At 34.7% G+C, this 18022-nt stretch overlaps 1 protein-coding gene across 1 annotated transcript in view; it reads right to left on the reverse strand.

Annotated features, from left to right (window-relative positions):
* Window positions 1-1861: 1861 nt before the first annotated feature.
* ACTR3 (actin related protein 3) overlaps window positions 1862-18022 on the reverse strand; it is a 69311-nt gene continuing 53150 nt past the window's right edge. The window contains exons 9-12 of the mRNA XM_053596428.1: window positions 7216-7308; window positions 6892-7017; window positions 5190-5273; window positions 1862-3100 (exon numbers count right to left, since the gene is read on the reverse strand). Of these exons, the coding sequence (XP_053452403.1) occupies window positions 3005-3100; window positions 5190-5273; window positions 6892-7017; window positions 7216-7308 (399 nt within the window). The 3' untranslated portion in view covers window positions 1862-3004. The remainder of the gene's footprint in view (window positions 3101-5189; window positions 5274-6891; window positions 7018-7215; window positions 7309-18022) is intronic.

Below are 18022 nucleotides of genomic sequence, written 5' to 3' on the forward strand. Positions count from 1 at the left end.
TTATTTGAAAAAGAAAAATTCCATTTATATAACTTTTAGGACTTCTCTGTAGACATTAAGAATAAAGACCTACTATCCTATATTTCATATTATTTCTGAAGATATTTCTAGATATCTAAAACAGCAGGTGTTTTCATCTATTTAGCTCTAAAAACAAACCAAAAACTTGGATTGGCTTGAATAGATAACCACCTTATCTCTTATTAGAAAAGAGGACAGGTCAGTAGAGGGTGATCACCTACAGTATATTACTGTTTAAGGACTAAGATGTGAAAAACTGCCTACACTGTAAAAAAGTAGGCATCAAATTAGATAATGATCAGTGATTTTATTTCTGTCCATTACTATTTCCCAATTGATCACAGCCTTGCCTATTAAAAAAGATAAATTAGATAACATCTTTATGAATTAATGAAAAAGGCTAGGTTTTACATCAGAACCTGCTAATAAAAATCCAAAAGCTAGATTATATTCTTACAACTCATAGAAATTGCAGTATAACGCCTCTATATATATCAATTAAGGTCCAGAGAATTTAAAGAATTTGTTCAAGATGATACAAATATGTTTTCCATGCTTTAACAAAAAACAAAGTTTGAAGGAGCTCTATCACCAATTAGTAGAACCAGAATAAATACTTCAATCACTGGCCTCAGTTGGTACTTTTCTAGGGTACATGTTCATGCTGCCTGATGGGTAATCAGTTGTTAACAGATTTTAGTTCACTTTGGCCAACCTCTACACACACACACACACCCGAAGTTGCTGTAAGTTGAAAAAATGGCATACAAAGAGATATAAAGAAAAAAGAGTGCTGCTATCACATCATATTAGTATCCTCTAAAAAGCACAGAAAAAGGGATATTCTGAAAGACACAAGAAAGGTTTCTTATTTCCCAATTAAGTATAAGCTTAAAGTAAAGTTTTTGACCTTCCTGTTTTCATATTAAACAGTTAAGTACACCTCTGTATTCAAGATGCCTGAGATTGTAATCAAACAACTTCATAATTATGTCTTTCTGGCTTATTCATTTACCACCCAAACATCCTAAAACATGGGAAAGAAATATTTATGACAATGCTAACAACGCTGTATTGGGCCGGGAGTGACATCTTTACTGCTTATGAATCTAATTCTGTATCAAAAAATCTTTGAAAAAGTGGAGATTACTATATACACAGTAAGTTCCTATTGTATAAAATAAGGGAGCTATTTTATTACTATTTGCACAAAAAATTACAAGAATATGTAAGACATTCCTAGTCGTGTGCGTAATAATGAGAAAATGAGACAGGCTAGAGTAGGAAAGAAACCACTTTCACAATTTACTCTTTGGTACTAGTTTGGAATAGTTCTTTGAAATACTCATGACATAATTTTTCGAGTAAAAAAAAAAGAGATCGTGGATATTGATGAATGCTACTACCACTGTAGGACAGTGAGTATACTCAAGAGAATTAAGATTCACATAAATGATTGATTAATAAGATTTTAAATATTCAGATTCACTCTAAACAAAAGCTGAAGTTTACTCCCCAATTCTATCTTTATAGTAAGAACAAACAAAAACACTTCAGTGTTCTCTAACTTTTGAATAGTATTCTAATCCTAATGTTTCATTTTCATAAATAACAGAGTTCAAGTGTTTGCTGATATTTCTGCCAAAAAGCCTATAAAACATTTTCCCCATTTTAACCTTCTATAAATTAAATAACTGGTAAAATTTTAAGTTCACAAGAATTTTTTTACCATATACATTATAGAGATTTCAATGACTCCCATATTTCAAAAGAAACAGAAATCATATCAAATACATAAACACAAAGTACAATTACACTCCTTTAAAAATAAAACATTAGAAAAGGTAATTCAGTTTTAATTTATTTTCATCTTTTTCTTCATGATCCATGATATATTTCAAAATGCAAAGAAAATTACTTTCAATGATATGTCAGGGACTGGCACTAAAAAAACTTTTCAGACTGCAAATGAGTTATACAAATGAAAATATCAAACGGAGATCCAGTTATCAAAATGAAAGCACTCAACATATTAAAAGTTCACAAGTATTTGTATAGAGCACATAAAAAAGTTAGCTTGCTAACCAACTCTTGTGATTTTAAAGAAGTATTGCAGAGGTTTGAAGAAAATAGATTAGTTAACTTATAAAGAGATTAAAGAGCTTGAAACAAGTATTAAAAAGAAATCTGTGCCTTTATTAGAATGTCATTAGGCTTTAAATATGCCAATTTTGGTAATCAAATTATTGTGTTGTTTTTTTTTTTTTTTAAATAAGAAATGACACTACAGAATTGCAATACTGGTCCAACAGTGTTTACTTTTCTTTTAAAGCAAGAAACAGAATGTGAGTAATCAGAAAGCACTAGCAGGCATCATTTAATCCAAGATACTAGCTCTTAGTTCCAAAAGCACTTGCAAAAGAAAACCTTTGGGGGGAAAGGGCAGCGGGGGATGGAAGCACTTCATAGTAACTGGAATCCCATGAGTGTGTATGCCAAGTCTCATGAGGCCATTTTTTTAATTTATCCTTTGCTTAGTCACTTTTTTCTCCCTCAAATACTAAGTTTTTCTTTGACTTTTTTTCCTCAAAGTATAAAAAGTATGAAATATAAACAAGCTCTTGCATTGCACACTTAGAAGTATACAATTCAAGCATTATAGAGCTATCTACACACTGATAAATTCCATCAAATCTTGGATAATTCATTAATATACAAAATATCAGGGCACAGAAAGAACTAAAACCCACTTCTTTTTGTTACACATAAGATTCAAATATTCAATCTAAAGAAAAACAATCATTTTTGCTCTCTTCTACATCTCATGTTGATACACTTATTAAAATATTCCTGTATAATAATGTTTGGTCTTACTATTTCAAGTAAGGTTTAAAACCTCAAAACCAGCCATCCAGACAAAACAGGTAATCAGAAAGATTATCTCTTCCCCTCCTCCCTAACCCCAATAACTATGAAGTCAATTTTACGACATGACTCCAAACACTGGATTGTGACGACAAATGCTAGGTCCAATTTCTTCATAATCCTTTTTGGTGTGGCATACTTGGTAGAACTCAGGCTGAAAACAAAAATATGTATTTTTATAAAGGTCAGAAATCAATCATCTTTTAACATACTTTAAAAGAAGTGCTTTAAAAAGAGATGTTAAATCTAAAAGGTTTATTATTAGTCTACCAATGGTACTCAAAGCTTAGTAACTCTAGGGGCCATGACATAAAATCAGCTCTCCATCTTTATCAGAACTAGAAAAGAACATTTAACTCATGTCCCCCCATCTTCCTCTCTAACACCTGTTCCTCCTAGGATTTTGCAATTTTGAGGAATAAAAGGTTCTCAAATGTCCAATATACTGCTGAGGCTTTCCCACACTTTGTATTGAAATAAGAATCTAAAGAAGCAGCGTTAGTCTAGGATACAGTTGGTCCTAGTTATGCTATGACTAATTTTTATCCAGTTCTAAAAATTTCTAGATCATCTGCCTTTCCTCACTCAAGACCTAATGAAAATAGACTATTTCATGCTCTGTATTTCCTCATTTCTCAGGGCAAAGTTACAAATTTAACTAGGTTTTATAGCACTATTGAAGATGATTAATAACTTTTACTACCCACTTTTTAAAATGGTTTTAAATTCATTTAAAATTGTAAAATTATTCAATAATTCAGATAAAAATCCCCTTCATTTTAATATTCCATGTACTTCTAGGACAATACACTAAAATTTACTAGATAAATGATACTGTAACAACCTTTTAAAAAAGCTTTTTTTTTCTGATCATTCTCACTTGTTGCCCTCAGTAGAGTGCTGGGCCATCATAGCTCATAGCAATCTCAAACTCTTGGACTCAAGTGATTCTCTTGCCTCAGCCTCCCAAGTAGCCAGGGTTCTTACTATGGCTCAAGCTGGTCTCAAACCTGTGAGCTCAGGCAATCCACCCACCTCAGCCTCTCAGAGTGCTGGGATTACAGGTGTGAGCCACCACACCCAGGCCCCTTTTAAAGAAGCTTTAAAGATGTTTTGATTTGAGAACAGGGTTCTTAGAACAAATTCCCTTTACTCTGTTTAGAACATCCTAATTCCTATACGATGAAACATAACTTTTACCTTAGTGTTTTCAAATATTTACACAGACACACACAAAAACAATGACTTTCTGATAACCAAATTACCACAGCTTTAAAAACAATTTTCCCTACAGGTAAATTTTAAAACATAGTAAAAATGCTCCCTCTAAAATAATGTCTAGCAAAGTAAAAAAAGAAAATAAATTCAAATGGCTTCAAGTTTTTAAAATACTATATGCATACATATACAATTTTTAAAGTTTCATAGACTGTTAATAAACTTAAAAGAATTCGCTTTGTTCTTCTCTAAGATAGGCTTGTCTACCTTTAAAAAAAAGAACCATGGTATGTAATAACTCTTTGAATTCCAAATTGCAAAACATTTATTAAGTAATTATATTTCTGGTGTTGCAAAGATTTGGACAGCTTTATTTCAAAGAAATAAAGACTTTGCCCATTCAATTACCTGTATAGAAATTTTCCAATGAAATAATCAGGTACAGGTTAAATTTGTTTTGTGTATAAGAACTTTCAACGAGGCTATTTTTAGTTTTTAATTATTATGGGTACATAATAGTTGTATATATTTATAAGGAACATGTGATGTTTTGCTGTAAGAATACAATATGAATTAATCATATCAGGGCATTTTTGATAACAATGCAAATTAGAGAATATTCTCAATGCCCAAGGCTTATGGGAATTAACATGAAGTAGAAAGGTACTACATTATATTGTTGAAATACATATGTAGTACTGAACTATTAATTTTGTTCTAAAAAGAATGTAACATAGTGAAATATTGTGCATATTTGTCTGTGTAGAATTTATGATTTCTTAATCTATCAATCATGAGTTTTTATTTCATTTTATACATGTCAGGAGACTATAACATTAGTAACTACGCAGGCTAAGGTTAATTATCTCTATTTGTAATAAAAATTTATAGTTCATTAGTTCTTGGCCTTCCACAGATCATCTTAGCATATTGTATAGCAATACATCTTCTTAAACAAACCTCCTCCTTGCTTATATAACAACAGAAAAGAACCATAATTTCAAAATACACGTCATCAGACTCACCGTGGAAGCCAGCATTGATCCTCCAAACCAAACCGCGTATCGCTGCATGTGATGTGTAATGACTTGTACATCAATAGGTTTTGGCTTAAAAAAAAAAAAAAGATACAGTAAGACAATTTCAATAGTGAATTCAAACAGCAATTTCTCTGTCATTTAATCTTAAAAGCATATATATATAAATAATATCCCTACTAAATTCAGGTGACTTCTTATAAACCAGAAATAACGGGGAACACTGTGGAAAAGATAGGCATGAGAATAGGATAGAATGAATGGAAGGAAAATAACAACAAGCATATGTTTTATATATTTCTGATTTTTAGAACCATGCTAATATTCTTAACCAATCTGTTAAGAAAATTCAGTCTTTTAAGCATTCTAACAAAAAATTAGAAAAACTTGCATCATCTACTATGTTCACATAATCAACATGAATAGTATTATACTCAGTAGAGAGAATTTAAAACTACACTTGTAAAACCCACTGACTTTCTTTTTTAGGTAGATAGGTGGATGGATGGATGGATATAGGTGGGTCAGCTGGTTGAGAAAGAGGTGCAAAGACAAAGTCTGCATTTTAAAACTCTGAACATGTATACCCCTAATATTCTGAAATTGAACAAGTAAAGAAAGAAAAACAAATTTTTAAATCTGCTATATGAATAGACTGCCAGAAGGATGAAGTCATGTCATTATGTAGATAGCTCAATAACATTTTGTCTCCCACCCAGAACATACAGTGGAACCTCCACAGGTGACTGGACATGCATCACATGTGCCTATCAGTACAGTGGGCCTAGTTCCTTATGGTGACTATTTCTGTATGTTGACCTATTTATTACAGTCCCTTAGGTGGTCGATTTACAGAGGTTCTACTGTACATTTTTTACTATACTTACAGGGATAGATTTATTTCAGATAATCAAAGTATAGGTACTGACAACAGTCAGCTGTCACACAATTTCTCAACTATCAGCAAACTTGAAAATGTCATATTTTACTTTTAAGTAATTTTTGAATTATTGTGGTAGCCTCAGATAGAGATCTGATTCCTGGTAATTTTCCAAGGAGATAGAAATGTGTTTTATTTAGCAACTTATCTGATGAGTCAATGTTTTGCTTCAATATTAAGCATTAAAAAAAAGTACTGAAAATTTGTCTCATGGATACAGAAAGCAGACATCAGAGAATTTAAAATTAATTTTGATTTTTTTGACATCAGCCCCAAAGGCCTAGGACATGTAGTAAAAAGGTTACTTTGTTAAGCCACCAATTTGATCGCTAAAAAGCTATGTGGGCCCTGGAGTCAGTTTCTGAAAGTAGGCTTGACCACTCAACATCAACTTCTCCTTCAACTCTGCTTTGTTGTCCTTCTATAGTGGTACTTAAAATTTTGTGGATCCATAATAAATTTTATTGCTGGAATAAAAACCAAAATCTTTTATTGCTAGAATAAAAACCAAAATCTTTCTCACAACTATATTACTAAAAATTATTTTCTAGAAGTACAAACAATATCCTAAAACAGTCAAGTGACTACAATATTATAGACATGAACCTACAACGTTAACCACTTCCCACAACAATATAAGTTCCTTTTATCTTAAGTGAAACCAAATGCAAATGCTGGCAAACACTCCCATCTCCATTATAAGAATCAAGGCACCCTTAACCTTCCCACCAGTAAGTTGAGAAAACTAACCTTCAATCTACCACCACTCAATTCTTCACTTAATTTCAGCCTGGCATCTACAGTTCTTTTCAAATCTCTTTGCAAGCGACGTCCAAAGTCCCTGAACATGGTTGAACCTCCAGAGAGGACAATATTCTGTATCAGTGAAAAAAAAAATAAGCAAATATGACATTTATTTTAAAAAGCAAGAAAAATGTAGGCATATATAAACAGTACTAAAATTCTATTATATCCTTTTTAAGAGATGTATTTAATATTCAACAATAAACAGAAAACAAAAAAAGGTTTTATAAAAGTATGACCTTGAATAACAATATTGCTATAAATGCTGACCTTGTAAAGAGGACGCCTGACATCAATAGGACAATTTTGAATTACTTCGTCTACAACTTCTGAGATAGGCTGCGTAAAGTCTGGATTGGCAAACTGAAATAAGTCAAGTTGGATATATGTTAGAGAGCAAATCACCAAATATAATAAAAAGTTAAGAAAAAAAGTTTTCAGTTTAAAAATGAGGGAACTTTTAGAAATTATAAATTCTGGTCTTTAACTTAGGTCTCTCAAAGACCTAAGAAGAAAGCCAAAGAAAGTTATGATGACATATACTATTCCATAACCATCACATGTAAAGCCACATACATATTATAAGTTGGTAAAAATCTTGGTAAATGGGAACTCTTGTAGACTGTTAATAATACATCAAAACAATCACTTTGAAGAACAATTTAGCAATACCCAATAAAATTTTTAATGTACATACTAATTAGTACCTCCACGTCTTAGAAAAAATCTTGAAGGCACTCCCCACACGTGTGCATAAAAGCATATTCACTATAGCCTTGTAGATAAGAGCAAAAAGAACCCATAAGTCCATCAGTAGGGGATGAAATAAGTAATTGTTATGCAGCCATCCTTGCTATTCACAAGTGCCATTATTTGCAAAAGTGCCTACTTGTCAAAACTTATTTACAACCCCCAAATCAAGACAAAATCATGATGGACATGTACACATGAATAGGAATGAAATTTGAGTCTACCAATGTGCACATTCCCAGTTAAGGTTGAATATGGTGACATTCTGCCTTCTTGTTTTAGCTCTCATATTGTAAACAAGTGTCCTTTTCGGTCTCTTTAGTTTTCTTTCTTTCATGGTGATTTTGCTGTTTAAAATGATTCCCAAGCATAGTGATGAAGTTCTGTCTAGTTGTTCCTAAGCACAGTAAGGATGTGGTGTATCTTATAGAGAATATGCAAAGTTATCTTATAAATAGCTTTGTCCAGGCATAAGTTCTAGTACTTTGGCTGTTAGTTCAATGCTAATAAATAGATGATATATCCTAAATAAATTGTCTTTAAAACAGAAACACACATAAAACAAGATTACGCAATGATGGGATGACAAAATTGTGACCAGAGGCTTTCAGAAACCTAATCCTGTGTTTCCCCTAGAAGCAACAGTATAGTATTCACAAATTCAGTGTTCCCAAGGACATTATGGAGTGTCTACTTTGAATAACGAGAATCAACTCTATATTCATAATGACATATCGTACTACAAATAAACATACTATTAATATTTCCAAACAGAAAACACTTAAAACTCATTTTTAAAAGCTAACTTTAAAAAAATTTGAATAATGCCACGTATTTTAATCTTTGAAAAAATACATACTTTTGGATACACGTAAAAATATGCACAATTTGATAATCATCAAATTCACATTAGTAATTTTAGAAGAACAGAAAAGGAAGTAGAGAAAGAAAAGGGTCTCTGATGGTACTATTTCTTCAAAAGAAAAAAAACTCAATATAATCAATGTGAAAATATTAGCATGTGCTATTTACCATGTAGGTACATGTGTTCTATAGCATACTTTTCAGAGTTACCTTTTTAATAAACTGTTTAAGGTAGGTAGATTTGAGATGAAAAGTTATTTAACAGTTGAAAGTACTGTGGAACAGGGGCTGCGCTTGTGGCTCAAAGGAGTAGGGTGCTGGCCCCATATGCCAGAGGTGGTGGGTTCAAACCCAGCCCTGGCCAAAAACTGCAAAAAAAAAATAATAATAACAATAAAATTATTTAGGGGCTATGTAAACAATGTTATCAAAGTGAAGCCTAATAATATACAATCTTTTAATTTAGTGAAGCAAAATAATCACTAACAAAGATTCTACTACATCTATGACCACATAAAAGAAAAACTGGCAGCCAAAATCTTTTTTTTTTTTTTTTTTTGAAGCACTGGGTGTAGAAGTGTGGCTCATACTAGGGTATGACTGTCAGGGATATGGGGAAACACAGAACAACAGAGCTTGATTTAATTGGTTCTATTAAGGTCATTTAAAAACAAGCTCATGTGCCCGCAGAGAATGGCTTACTTACTGAGTAAGTGGAAGAGCAGAATTCCAATCTTAAAAAATTTATTTTCCACAATTACATCCATCATCTTGGCTTTAGACTACATCCTTTCATGGCTTTAGACTAAAATCTCTAAAAAGCCTTTTAATTCTCAAAATATAATGCTCTTATGATCCCATAGTGACCACTTAAACCTGAGAATCTGTCATTTGTTCTATTAAAACAGATTTAATTCCCCCAAATCTGGACAGAAAATATTAATAATTTGACAATAAAGTATTCTATAATATTAATTTTTAAAATGTTATCAATTGTTAATGTAGAACTTTCAAAATCTCTATGTTGTTCTTTATTGGTCATATTCTTTGGTATTTACCTACACACACAAATTAGCCTTCCCATGATCCTCTCCCTAACTATAAAATAATTTATCTGCTACACACCACAGGTAAGTGAAAGTTACAATTGAGTAATTCATTCCTGTACCTCTGTGTCCTTCTCATAATAGTTATTAATTAGAAATGTATCTCCCCCTCCCAAAAAAAAAAAAAAAAAAGAAATGTATCTCCCATGTGTTTATAGAACCTTTAATTATTTACACACTCTGGATCCACCTACAGAAATTCTAATTTAGAAAGAAATAAAGTCTGACTTGAGCATATATTTGGGAAAGTATGGCAACTACTATCTGCAGAACCCCAAGAGAACCAGGTAAATAATATGTAGTAAAGCAGTAAGCAATAAATATTTAATAAATGAAGAAAAAAAGAATTAACAATACATTGTTAAGGGTTATTTAATACTTTAAATACCAATAGGTTCAACCTAGAGTCCCTAATAATAATTTTAGGCCTTTTCTTTCACTGTCAGAAAAAGGGTCAGTTTGCCTCTAACTGCTCCCTGATCTGGTCTTAAGATTACTAATGCTGAGAACATTAGAAGAGACTGTCAAAGGCAGCCTCTTTATCTTTTCTGTCCTCTAGAAAAAGGTAGGAAGTAGCAAATATACCCACATAAACACAGTCCAAATCTTTTCTACACCTGGAAATTTACTATGCAACCTATAAAAACAGGATGGCTTTGTCAAAAAAATTAATTTCCTTTAAAAAAAAATCCAAAACTCAAACCTACTCTTTCTAAAAATAATTCTTTCTCATATTTGTGATGAACTTTTAGCAGTGCAAAAATTTCCTTCCTCTTTCATACATTTCATCTTTAGCATTCAAGTTCTAGAGTTCAGATGTCCACAATTTCATCTTGCCAAAACAGAAAACCAAGTAATTCCTTCAAGCGACAGAGAAACTAGGACACAGAAGTATCTAAAATTATGGGAGGGTCGGGGGTAGAAGAATCTTAAAATTCACCTGGGAAGTGACACAGTACAAATAATACAAAAAAAAAAAAAGGTCTATTATGAAAAAACATGGTGAACTAAACACACATATCTAATTTTGTTCTCTCCAAAACTCCACTAAAAATGCTAGTAAAGATCGTTTTTAAAAAGGAATAATCAAAAAGTAGTAGAGAAAAAGAGAGGAAAACCCAGTAATAAAATTTGTTAAGCTAGAAAGCAGATGGACAAGACGACTTTGCAGATACTCTAAAACATTTAAGAAGTCATCAGTGATATAAAGTAAGTCAAGAACTAAGCTACTTTATATCACAAATCCCCCCCAAAACTAATTGCCCCTGGCAGCTTTGAAATTGAGGTGCAAGGCTTGGCTGTTAAAGCCCCTTAGAATTCAGGGATCCTCAAACTTCTTAAACAGGGAACCAGTTCACTGTCCCTCAGACCGTTGGAGGGCCGGACTATAGTTTTTAAAAAAAAATAAAAACTATTCAATTCCTACACACACTGCACATATCTTATTTTGAAGTAAAAAAACACAAAGGGAACAAATACAATCACACTGCCTCGTGTGGGCTGCGGGCCACAGTTTGAGGAGCCCTGTATGAAGTCCATCAAATGCCTCCTCCCAATCCAAAAAGAAAAACATAAGCTATTCTCTAAAGAGAAGAAAAGAGTTTCCAAAACTCTTACGCACACCTGAAATTATTAAAGTGGGAATTTTAAGTGAAGGCATGCAACGTGGTGCTTACACACACATGCTAGTCCTCTTCCCCCATTTGGCTGTCAGCCTTTACCAGCAGGCAGAAGTGTTCTCTGGGAACTAGACTACCCAAAAGATCTAAAGAAACACCCCACACAAATGGCATTCCTGCAAAGAAAAGGATGCAATCAACAAGCCCCAGCCACAAAGCTCAGATTTCCAATCAGGTTTTTAGTGTCTCCTTAAAAGAGTGGTCTGCAAAACTCTCTAGCATGAAAAATACATGAATTGAAACAAAGAAAAACCACTTGAGAGAGACTATGGAAAAAAAAGAAAAGTTGAAAACATAAAAATAAAAAAACCCTGATTAATATCCTCAGAGAGCCAGAAAATAGGCAACAATAAAACGGCAACAAGGGATAGCTTGAGTCTCTGTTTCCAGAAAAAAAAAAAAAAAGGAACAAGGTAATAAAAAAGAAATATTCAAAAAGAAGGTGGGGAAAACTAAGAATTAAAAATGTTATCTGAATTTAAAAATTCAATAGAAGGCAGAGTAGGTAAAGTTGAGATTAGAACAAAAAGACAAAGAAAATAGAGAGCATATCAGAAGAGAAATAAAAAATAGGTCATATACAAAGAAATCAGGGTTTTTTCTTACTTGAAGTTATAAAGGAAAGCAATTAAACAATATTTCAAAATGCTGAAAGAAAATAATTTCCAAACAAGTGTAAAGATAAAATGAACACATTTCAGACATTTAAGGTCTTAAAATTCTCCCCTCTCATGCATCCTTTATCAGGAACCCCATTAATAGAATATCTCCACGAAAATAAAGAAGTGCCAATAAGAACAAAAAAGACAGGATACCAGAAAAAGGGATCCAACACAAGAGAGAAGCAAAGGGAATCCCTAGAATGATAAAGAAGGAAGGTGTCAACTCTGTACTAGGTGCAGAGGAAGCAGGTTCAGACATATTAGATGCTCCATAAAATTAAACCCATGAAAAACCCCATGCATCTGAATTTCCTGAGAAGAGATTTATAAAACTAGTGGAGCAACTTTGGAGGTGAATGAATGATAATTATTTTAAAACAAAGCAAACAACTTTTTTTGTGTGTGTGTGGTTTTTGGCCGGGGCTGGGTTTGAACCCGCCACCTCCAGCATACGGGACTGGCATCCTACTCCTTGAGCCACAGGTGCCGCCCAAACAACTTTTTCTTTTTTTTTTTTGCAGTTTTTGGCTGGATCCGGGTTTGAACCCACCACCCCTGGCACATATGGGGCCGACACCCTACTCCTTGAGCCACAGGCGCCACCCAAAAAACAAAGCAAACAACTTATTAATGAGCCCACAGAAAGCAAAATTACAGGATAGGGAAAGGTTTCATGGTTGACTATATGGCTCAGATCTCAACAAAATTTGGGGTCACAAAAATAAAGGACTGAATTTCAACCTACCTGAAATTATAAATGTTAACTATTGGAATGAAAAAGGAATGGTACTGTCTGTGGTGGAGACAGAAGGACAAAAAAGGCAATCCTCCTCTTAAATTAGAAATTGCATTATAACCAAATAATTGAAGCTATGGAGGCAATCAACAAAAGAATCAACTGAAAAGAGTTTCAAGTAGTTACCTCTAAGAATAGAAAACAAGAGGAAACATGCAGGACACTGGTAATTTGTGTCAGAATTTGTAGAACAGGACTTTTTAAAACAATGTGTGGATGTATAAGTGATTTTTTTTTTTTTCTTTTTTTGTAGAGGCAGAGTCTCACTTTATGGCCCTCGGTAGAGTGCCGTGGCCTCACACAGCTCACAGCAACCTCCAACTGTATAAGTGATTTTTAAAAACACTTTTTTTAAAAAAGAGAAAACAAAACAGATGTCTCTGTTGAAGAAGTAACTTGCAAGGAACATAAAGCTATATAAAGAGTAAAAGACGTTTTAAAGTTAAAAAAATTAATTTAAAAAACCAGTATATCAAACAATAAGGGTAACATAAAAGGAAAAATGATATATGAAACATTATCAAGATAAATTTTCGTTCAGCCATCTATCCCTTTTCTAAGCAATATGACAACCAAAACACATTTTATTTATATATATAATGGCTCAAAGTTTTTAAGACGGACAATGTATTAGCTTAGCTCATTTGTCAAGAATATTTTACTCAAATGCTTTTTCGTTTGAAACCCAGATATCTCCTGTCTTCCACACTATTATCTATCTTGCAGTCACGATCCCATTCATTTAGGACTTTGGTTCAGGATCTTCCATAATTTTCTAACTCCTGTCCTCAACTTGGGGTTTTAGTATCTTTCACCAACATTCTAATTTCAAATTAATTTGTTCTTTAACTCAAGTGACTTTTGATCCATTTCTATTCATCTACTTACATAAACATGGCCCCATATGAAAATTTTTCCTAACTTTCAGCTGCATGTGGTTCTTTCTCCACTCCCTTGAAGCCCCACTAAAGAGAAAGGTGTATGTCCAAGAAAAAAACAGGAGACAAGGAAATAATAAATACAATCTTTCATTCTTACTTGGAGAGCGAAAAGGGAATTTTACATCCCAAGTTCTACTAGAGGAGCATATGGGTAAGAAGTCAATCTAGTCACCCTGGAGAGCCTTCCAAAGTCCCAGGAATTGGAAGGTGTTAAGTTAAGAAACCACATAAGTAAAGGTGAAACACAGCTTTAAAAAAAAACTGTTAAAATTATCTAAAGAGAATGAGACAACACTGCCAGATTCATTTCTAGACTTTGTGTAGCCAGGCAGTTAATTCCAACCCCAATGAGTAAATGAAAGAATGAACAGAAGATGAAGTAAATGAAGAAACAAGGCAAAAGTTCCGGAAAAGCTAAATTTAAAGAGAAAAAGAAATAATTCATTATACTACTTGCCTCAAAAGTAAACAGTCACAGGAATATATAAATATAATATCATTAATTTATCTAGTAACTGTAACCTAACATAGTTAGGCAGGCAGGGAGAAAAGAGAGTCTAGAAAAAAATTAAAAGAAGACCAGGAGACAAATTATTAACACTGACATCCAAAAACAGCAATAGCATTGCAGTCCTTAGAAATCTGAAAATGAATGCCAACCAAGAGCAATGGTCAAGTAAGAGCTACTGGTTCCTCTGAACACAGACAACAGAGGGTAAAGAGGAGCTACCAATTTTATTTCAAGCCTTTCAGTGTTATTTGACCTTTAAAATTGTGTGTGTCTACACTTTTAATTCTTTTTTTTTTTTTTAATTGTAAAGACAGGGCTGGGTACAGTGCCTCACACCTGTAATCCTAGCAGTCCGGGAGGCTGAGACAGGCGAACTGCTTGAGATCAGGAGCTGAAGACCAGTCTGAGCCAGAGAAAGACCCATCTCTACTAGTAATGGAAAAATTAGCCAGGCCTCGTGGTGGTGGTGGGCACCTGTAGTCCCAGCTATTTGGGAGACTGAGGCAAAAGGACTACTGACAGAAGCTATGATACCTTAGCATTTAAGCCAGAAGGACAGAGTGAGATTCTGTCTCAAAAAAAAAAAAAAATTGCAAAGACAATGTGCCATCTATAACCTTAAAACTCCAGTATACTACTAGTGTGACCACAATTCCTGCTACCAATTTATAATTACAGTAGAACCTCTGTAAGTTGACCACCTGAGGGATTGTAACAAACTGGTCAACATGCACAGGTGGTCCCCATAAGGAACTAGGCTTAACTGTACTGATAACATACTTAAATGTGGGTCAGTGAAAATGAGGTCAACTTAAGGAGCTGATCTACTATATATATGCCAATTTACCATGATCTCCAATTCCTGCCTACATCCCTCCCTCCCTCACTATTGCTAAGTAATTTGGCCTTCTAGATTTATTCTCTCCTCTATGCTGTAATACTAACCTCTGCCTTGTCAAAACTTTTTGCTCCTTTTCCACAACTGCCTAGGAGAAAAAACACTATTATATTACTAAAAGTTTTGGTTATCTAACCTCACTACTGTGGGTAGAGAATGAGTGACCCACTACTGTTAATGTGCACTATCTAGTCACCCTCTCCATTCCCCTCAATAGTGATCATAAAAGTTACTACTCTCTCCACTGTATGTGTAATTCCCTTCTCCCAACCGATCAGCTTCATTCTACTTTTTGAAAAAAAAATTTTAAACTCTGTACTATGATGAACTTCTTCAACCACCTACCTGCTTTCCTGCCCTCCCCATCTATACCTTCTTACACCCATACTTAACTCCTTCCCTCCTGTCACTCGTAAAAACTAAAAGTATCCTCAGGCTTTTTTCTTTTTTTGCAATTGCCTCCTTATCAGTCAGTCCCCAGTAGCCACTATCCTCTTTAGTCACGCACACTGCCACTTTCTAAGCCTTCAGCTCTCACTGATGAACAATCTGCCTCTAACACACCATTCCACTGTAATTGTTCCCCTAGGACCACCAATTAACCTAGATATTGAAAAACCCACAAGCATTTCTCAGGTGTCCTCTCATGTTATTTCACTGCAGCAACTGGCACTTTTTAACCTCCTTCCTTAAAACATTCATTTCTCTCTATTTTATGACCATGACGGACGTGGCTGCTGCCTCTCTGTCATCTTCAGTATTCCTCACAGGTCCCTCTTACTCTGCCTGACCATGACGTGTCCATGCTCACCAGGGCCCTATTCTTCACCTTCTTTCCACTCCAGTCTCTCCCAGGCCAAGCGCTTCTTCCCTTGCCCCAGGTACAGAGATGACTTCACATCCATCTTCACCCCAGGACACCTACCCCAGTTCAAACCCAAGTGTTTCTGAACCTTTTTAAAGATGCGTGTAATAAACTCATCTGTTCCTAACTTCAGTATTCCTACTTTCTGTGGAAACTAGCACATCCAGTTCTTAAAGTTACAAACCTGGGAACTATCACAGATTCCTCATTTTTGTATTGCCCTCACATCTAAGCAATTACTAAGTCATGATGACTCTTTCTCTCTTACTGCCTTTCTCATTCTCGTTGATCTATAGACATTATTCATCTTTCATCTGAAAAACTGCCATAATAAACCCACCTGTTTCCAACACTATTCACAACTTTCTTCCAATCTATCCAACTCAATGCTGTCAGAGTAACCTTTCTAATACTGTATATAAACCTGCGTCACTAATGCCACAGCATTCTAGCCTGCTCAACAAAGAATCTGTCTCAAAAAATGTTGAAAATTTCTTTATAACTACAGAATCCAGTAAACACCCTTGCATAGCATACTTATCCCTAAGACCTACTTTGATCTACTCTGTTCTTTATACTTTTATTATCTAGCCTAAGACCTCTGCCGAACTCATCTCCTCTGCCAGAAACATACTTCCTCAACATACTTGACTGATGAATACCCTTTTATTGTTAAAAGTTCAATTATAATCTCCTCTGAGATGTTTCCCTAGTTCTTCCAAGCAGACGTGGATACTCTTCGTTCCTACATCCTCACTAAAGCAAAGGTCCCTGATGGAAGACAATTTTCCCACCATTAGGTAGAGGAGTGGGGATGATTTCAGGATGACTTGAACATGTATTGTGCACTTTCTTTTATTACCACATTGTTACACTACATTAATTTTATTATTACATTTTTATAAGGAGAATACAACCTACATCCCTCCCATGCACAGTTTATAGCAGGGTTTGTACTCCAATGATGCCACCAGTGATCTACAGGAGGCAGCCACGCTGAGGGAGTGATGTAAGAGAGGGGGAGCAGCTGTAAAAACAGATTAAGTTCTGCATGCTCACCTGCCACTCACCTTCCGCTGTCCACAGCCCGGGGGTTGGGGACCACAGCATTAAAAGACTACACCTGTTTAAATATCATCTCCCTGGCTTGGTGCCTATAGCTCAGCAGGGAGGGCACCAGCCACATACACGGGAGCTGGAGGGTTGAATCCAGCCCAGGCCTGCCAAACAACAATGACAACTACAAGCAAAAAATAGCAGGGCGTTGTGGTAGGCACCAGTAGTCCCAGCTACTTGGGAGGCTGAGTCAAGAGAATCGCTTAAGCCTAAGAGTTTGAGGTTGCTGTGAGCTGTGACGCCACAGCACTCTACCCAGGGCAACAGCTTGAGACTCTGTCTCAATAAAAAAGTTAAAAATAAAATAAATACCACCTCCCTTATTCTTTGAGCTCAGTTAAGAGCTAGATAAAATAGTTTTTCACCTTTGAATACCCAATGCTTTAAAACCACGAAAATTATCCACTTAACATCTACTAGGCAAATAAGATTTAAAAATAACCATTCTTGGCTAGGCAGGGTGGCTCCTGTAATCCTAGCATACTAGGAGGCTGAGGCAAGAGGATCACTTGAACTCAGGAGTTCAAGAACAGCCTGAACAAGAGTGAGACCCTGTCCCCACAAAAAAAAAAAAAAAATTAGCTACATTGGGGTGCATGCTTATAGTCTCAGCTACTTGGGAGGCAGAAGCTTTGTGTAATGGTCATTTTATTATTTACTTATTTATAGATTTTTTTGAGATAAAGTCTCACTCTATAGCCCCAGGTAGAGTACTGTCGCACCATAGCTCACAGCAACCTCAAACTCTTGGACCTGAGTAGTCTTCTTGCCTCAGCCTCCCAAGTAGCTGGGACTACTGGTGCCTACCACAGTCCCACTATAGATGCCCACCACAATGCCAGGGTAGTTTTTTTTTATTTTTAGTAGAGATGGGGGTCTCCCTCTTGCT

This window comes from Nycticebus coucang, chromosome 7, assembly GCF_027406575.1.
Source record: "Nycticebus coucang isolate mNycCou1 chromosome 7, mNycCou1.pri, whole genome shotgun sequence".
Classification (NCBI taxonomy): domain Eukaryota; kingdom Metazoa; phylum Chordata; class Mammalia; order Primates; family Lorisidae; genus Nycticebus; species Nycticebus coucang.